This window comes from Nematostella vectensis, chromosome 10 (assembly GCF_932526225.1).
Source record: "Nematostella vectensis chromosome 10, jaNemVect1.1, whole genome shotgun sequence".
NCBI lineage: Eukaryota > Metazoa > Cnidaria > Anthozoa > Actiniaria > Edwardsiidae > Nematostella > Nematostella vectensis.
This window is the reverse complement of record NC_064043.1, coordinates 5,423,029-5,429,694: the sequence shown is the minus strand read 5'-3', so window position 1 is coordinate 5,429,694 and position 6,666 is coordinate 5,423,029. Positions and strand designations below refer to the sequence as shown.

Here is a 6,666-nt window from a genome sequence, read left to right as displayed (position 1 = left end):
GTAACAGTAACCATACAGTATTAACGCGTCCTCTGATTGGCTGGTCCGACATCACGGGATAGTTATGGCTGCTCTCTTGGGACAAAAAAAAGCGGGAACTCAGCACGGAAATAGGTGGTAAGGAGGAGGTCGACACATGAAAGCCAACAATCAAGGCGAGCTATCTCCGAGAAGCTCAAATACCAAGGTTAATTATGTGCTGTAATGTGCTTAGGAATGATATGCCAGGAAGTTTTTTTTCCACTGATAATGGGACACAATTCTCGCAACGCCTATATCCCAGCGTCAAATCCTACAGTTTATATAAGGGGCTACGCAGTCGAAGTAGCGCAAATCACTGCCGTAGATTTCCAAGTAGTAAGGGCCTTTTAATGTGGGAACTAGAGGGCTTAAACAGTACAGCAAGCTTTACATAGATTCAGTAGAAGTTGAGATCTAGTTCGTTTTGCTAAGTAAGGATGGGCCTAGATTTAGGGAGTTACGGCACAGTTACAAAAGCACATATATAAGAGACTAAAAAAACAGATTGGCCAACACGAATTTAATACCCAAGATATAAGTACTGTAACTATAACATCAGAGATGATTTCTTTTTGTATTCTAACTTTCACATATGAGCTACAATATGACATACACGCATAACAAAGCGAGTAAAAATGATAAAAAATTGACCGCGCGATTATAGATTAGTTCTCCGAGTCAGATGAATCACTGTCGCAGTTCGGGGAGGTTGTTGCTTGGTTTTTAGCAGCTGCCGATGGTGGGTTATTGTACAAGGGAAGATGACCATATCTCCTTTGGTGTTCCTCCAGCAAGTAAAACGCGACTTCGTGCGGGTTCGGGCAAGCCATCCAACGGACAGATAGCTCGTTCCAAACGTGACGACCAGGCCCACTCAAATACGTTCCAATCGATAATCCATCGTTCCCGCTAAAATGAGCATTCAAACAGTCCCGGATGTTGCTAAAGTAAGGGTTCCCACCTATGTAAATGACAGCTTCGTGGCGGGAAATCTCGTACACTCCTGACATGCGCACTGCATCGTCTACATTGAAGCTTTTTAAAGCACTGTGAACTGGATTAGAGTCCATTTTCTGGCGGTAGTATGTCATCTTTTTGGCGTGTTCTTTTTCCAATTCTGCTTCGAGAAGTCTGGGGGGAATTTCGCATCTGGCCATAGTATCGAATAACTTGAGCTTGTGATCTAGAATAAAACCTATTGTCAGCCATGATTTCTTTTATTTCTTAGACACCAGTCAACTCGAACACACGATATCGCGATGACTTATCGCGGCGAAGCATAGTCTCGTTGGCAAACGGCAATTGACAGAATTGTATCAACAATCTTAAAATTAGTTTACAAACGTACATTGTAAAGGTATTTCAGGGAAACTATGAGACTTACATAGCAGAGAGTAGCTGTGCGCAGGTCCTTAAAAGAATTGGTGTTTTCCTGTGAGAATGGAAAACGTCATTAATGACGAACAAAGGGCGACTTATTGGTACGAATAGCGCGTGCATATCATAACAAACCGTGTTTATGATCTGAACGTATAACGTCGTAAAACTATAAAGGGTACTCTCCTATCCTATTTTACTGAGAGACATATGTATGAGCGATGAGCAATTATTGTACGATGTATTAAAAAGGAGTCTACCCCATCTGCCGATCTCTGTTCTTTGGAAGAGTTACTAGGGTGACGACCACGGTGCGCGTAGTCGAAATACACCGCGCGCGAGGAACACGACTTTGTTTACGCGCGTGCCGTTACGTCACACAATCGTCAACAAATATTATGATCTTTTCTTAGCAACACTCAGGAATTCACACAGCACAGAACGAATAACGGAAATGATCAAGCAAGCAGACTAGCATGTCCTCTTCTCAGGAAAGTCTTTCTAAACGGCATGCGAGGTGCCAGGACGCCGAGCTGCTCTACTTTCCTCAATGGACTTCTTTTCCATATGACGAACTAGTAGAGAGAAGCCCTTATATTCGCGAAAATGGTAGAAGAAGCTCTGTCCCGGAGTTCCCGGGTATGGGAGCTAGTCTACTACCCCCTAACGAGAATGCTAGAATTCCTAGCAAGTATAAATGTATCGGAGATAAGAATCCATGGCATCCACCGGCCAACGTAGCTCAAGTATCCTCTAAACAAGATGAGCAGCCAAGTCAGCTTGTGGATGCACTTAAAGTTGGACTCGCCGATATTCTTTCAACGCCTCGGAAGGATGACATTGCATCATACCAGAGAGAACCTGGGTTCGGGTTTTACGACGATGTTGCTCCAAGAGGGTATAACCCTTTCAAACGAGGCTTGCAGGATTTCGTTGGAGGCCGCAATAATAGTTCTTTTTCGCATCCTGATTTTCTGGACCAGTACCGAAGAAGTGAAGTTTATGATCGACAGCAAAGCTCTTCAGGTGACGAGGTTTTGGAGGATGGAGTTTCTGATCTTTCCACTACGGAATCGCGAGAAAGCCACACAGACTTGGAGAACAGGGTTCCGGATCTGAGTCAAGGCGAGCAAGATATGGAGTTCTTGACCGATTCAAGCTGCAGCGAGCGAAGGGAGGGGCAATGCGCCGAGGAACTTCCGGGTGATGCTGATACCCCCAAAGAACACGTTATCGCAAAGTTACGTCAGGATGAAATCGATGAAAAAGAGTGAGTACCTTTAATAAAAGAAGCTGCATGGACGAGGGTGGGAATGGGGAGAGATGTATCAATTACACGATAGTTTTTTTTTTTTTCAGTAAACATAAACGTTTCGTTTTAGAGCCTCAAAAATCGCAACATTTTCCCGGAAGATTACGGCCTGACGGACCGCCCTAGCAAAGGGGAATTGAAAACTATGATATTTTGAATATTTTCTGTCGACGACGGTACCTCTGTTTTGCATTTGTGGTACAACAACCAAGTAACAACAAAATTACCAGGCGCGTCTACAGAGGAGTAGTCCGATGGGTCCGGACCCCATCCTGCTCCTGTGACACCTTCGTTGGTAGTTAAGAAGACGGTTAATCTTATGTGTGCATTTGGATAGGCCTAGAGATAAGTCTAAAGATGGATCTGGTGAGCTGTTAACAGAGCTAAGAATGCCGATTTAAACTTAATTGATCCGTGGTTAGTGAATTTCTATCACGGACCCCACCCCGCGTTTTTCTTTAGACACGCCCCTGACATTGTAATAAACTAGAATTTCCGTTTTCCGAATTTCCGTTTATCAAAGCTTGAGTGTGAAAGGTCGTATTTACATTTTGGGTGTATTTTATTTCTAGAGCGTATATTTTGCCATTCTGGATGGAAATCAGAATCGGATTTCAGATCTGGAAACATTCAACGTGATCTTCATACTAAAAATACTTCGATTACAGCTTTTTTTTTTATTAGTGCTTTTTTACAGCGTGAGAGACTCTACACTTTAAATCGCATAATTTATGATTTTTTGAGGCTATATTTAGGTTTGAAACCCCCACACCCGATGCCTGTGCCAAGAAAAATATAAACTCTAGTATCTAAAATGCGCCTAAGCAATTCGAAAATTAGCTTACGAAAGGTTCAATTACAGTATTTTCTAAAACCCACGTGCATTTAACGTAGCTTGCATTTGTAGTTCTGAGCACAAAAATGTCATATGCACGTGCGTGACTGGACGAAGAAGAGCAATGTAGACCTTATTAGCAGTGTGCTACACATGATGACGACATCACTACATTACTATAGCAACACAGCCATTCCCAAGAGACACAAGCGTTAAAAAGACCCCGATATTTTTCAGTCTACATTTCAGCGAGCTGTGCGTGGCGTAACCGACTAAGAAAGGGCTGGGATCCTGGTTATTGCCTCCCCATTAATGCGCGGTTACCTCAGGTTGCTTTGTGTTGTACAGTTCGCTAGATAGCGGTGCTGGGGCCGAAATCTCCAGCTTAGCCGTAAAGCTTTATGCTGCCATACGGTGTTTCAGCGCATGTCTGGAAGTATGGTCTATTTTTCTCATTTTATCTGACCTGGACGAGGTTCGATTCTCGGCCATGTCCTTGATTTTTTTTTTCAATGTATTACTATCAGTACTTTTTATGGCATTGTCATTTTTTCATGTCGTCGTTACGCAGCAGATGATATTGCAGCGCATAGTCAGGATTTGCCCACGTGGTTGTACCATGTATGCACTTGACGCTTACATGGCAACACATGCCACAGGGTAACCATGAGAAAAATGAGAAAAATATAGCACAGGATACCCAGGTGTCAGGATCTTAGCTAGGATTGCCAGGATTTTTTAAGAGTTTAGTTTTAGGGTTAATAATTATCCATCGGCCTTCCAAGTTAATTTCATATGGGGAATGTAACAACGCACTTTGTTATACCTGACGCAATTTTTAATGAAATTTATCTGACACACTTTGCAGGGGCGTCCGAAGTGTCCGGACCCACTCTACTCATGTGACGAGATGGGTTCGATTACGCTTTACTCCTTCGTTAAAAGTTGTGGTGTTTTTGGATAGAAAAAGTTTCTAGATTGATCTAATGACCTATTACCAGCGTTTGAATGCCGGTTTGAAGTTAATTGATCCGGGGTCAGTGCATAACTACCCAGGACCCCACCCTGTGTTTTTCTCTACACACACCCCTGATTGCAATGAAGACTTATATAATAGCTGATATTTATGGCATCACGACATGAAATTACAATGCCATCACGCAACAATTTCCACCACCATCACTCATGAGAACACGTTATCATATTCTCTTGCATCATCTAAATAACCCTATTAATTATTTACCATTGATTGACCGTTTGGCTCATCATGTTTTGTTTTTTTTACTATCAGCTCACTACCGGAAAACACCAACAGCGTTGTAATAGCCGAACACCCCATCGAAGTCCCTGACGATCCACCTCGCATCCAAAAGGAACCAATCATCGTAGAAACCCCAAGCCTTGATGTAGTCATTACTGGGCAAAAACAGGACATAGAAATGCAGGAACCTGGAATGGATCATGTGGAGGCATCGGAGTGTATGGAAGACGACAACCAAAAGCAGCTTGATACGACTGAGGAGCTAATTTGGGGAGAGGTGGATAATTGCACGTTAGAAAAACTAGAATGCGCCGAGGCGGAGCAGGACAAGGATATTGCTGAGATGAAAACGCCAGAGAGTTCCCCGAAAAAGAAAGAGCGCTTCAAGGAAATGCCGCTTGAAAGTCGCACTGGAGACTCACGCAAGCTCGGTAGTACCCTGGAAAGGGTTGCACATCCTCAACCCTGGTCCCCGGCCCCTCCTCCGCCACCGACACCTCCATTCAATCCGTGGCTCGACTCACCGAAGCATTCGTACGCAGAAGTGTTGAAGCGTGGGCTATCGGGGAAAAGTCAGGCTCAAAGGCATCTAAAACCGATGACGCTATTCCCTTCAAAGAGCCCTAAGGATTCCAAGAAGTCGTCTAGGAAAAGCAGGAATGAACGAAGGTCAAGATCTGAGTCAAGTCCAAAAAAGGAAAGGGATCAAAGAGAAGGCAACGGTAGCCCGCGTAAAAACGAGTACCCATCATGCAGCGGGGGAGCAACATCTCATACCCAGTCCACCGTCCCGGTGAGTTACTCTCAGCCTATGAAACAAGACGTTTCTTACATGCAAGGTAAAAGGGATCACCAGATCTTCAGGGGAAGACAGAACGAGGACTGCAAAGAGAAGAGGGACAAGAATTCTCGGAGAAACAGGGAAGAGAAGATCAGTGATGATAGCTCCGACACATCTCAGACAGACGCCAAGATCTTTAAAGTCTCTGAGGAAATCATGAGAGAGAAGATCAAGACAGAACAAATAGCGATGGTCCTTCAAGAAGCAAAGTTGACTCTGGCTAAGCTCACCACGGAATGTCTTGGATCGTACGAGAAAGTCTTTAGCTTGAAGACACGTCCAGCCACGTGTTGCAAGACCCTGCAAGCCCTGCAGACACAGGAAGTGAACAAGGCACTCTACATGAAAGAGCTGGCTGATCGTCTTCATCAACTGACGGAATTCGGCATCGGGAACGCCGAGGAGTTCCGAGAAATCAAGGACATTCTCAACTCGCTTCATTACTTGCAAATGAAGGATAAGTACTTCATTGAGCTTACTGGGAGGAAACTTCGATCTGCTGAGAACACACACAAGCTGGACGCTGATAAAAGCATGGAGCTGTTCTTCTTCGTTTCTCTTGTCCTTGTGACGCTGGCTTGTTGCCATCAGTCGCAGTGGTTGGCAGCAGCCTTTTTCTCTCTACTGATTGGATTGCTGTTGTACTACGAGGGAGACATGTTCTCCAGGCGTCGCACACATAGTAAAGAGAACGACACCATAAGTGAAGATGAAGATTAACTGGACAATTATTGCGCCATTCATTATGAACTACTTTTTAAACCTCGACAACAGCCGCAACTTGTAAAACTCACATTTGTTCAACAATAAAACGTCATAACTCCATCATAATACACTTCTATAAATTAGCCAATTCTTCCACAACGAGCCTCCCAAAATATACCCACATCAACGTGTGGAGCAAAAAAAAATGAGCGACACAGAAAGCTCTGCACTGGAGGGTGCCAAAACAGGGCTAGCAGTACGATTCATTTCTTTTTTTTTATCTTGGTAGGGTATTGAATTTAGCAGGGAGGAGC

General features: G+C 43.9%; 1 protein-coding gene across 1 annotated transcript; it reads left to right on the top strand.

Moving 5' to 3' along the window:
- Positions 1-1,798: 1,798 nt before the first annotated feature.
- On the top strand, positions 1,799-6,472 carry LOC116604664. The gene is made up of 2 exons (XM_032367381.2): positions 1,799-2,668; positions 4,837-6,472. The coding sequence occupies exons 1-2, from the start codon at positions 1,875-1,877 to the stop codon at positions 6,365-6,367; spliced, it is 2,325 nt and encodes a 774-aa protein (XP_032223272.2). The 5' UTR covers positions 1,799-1,874; the 3' UTR covers positions 6,368-6,472.
- Positions 6,473-6,666: the final 194 nt, after the last annotated feature.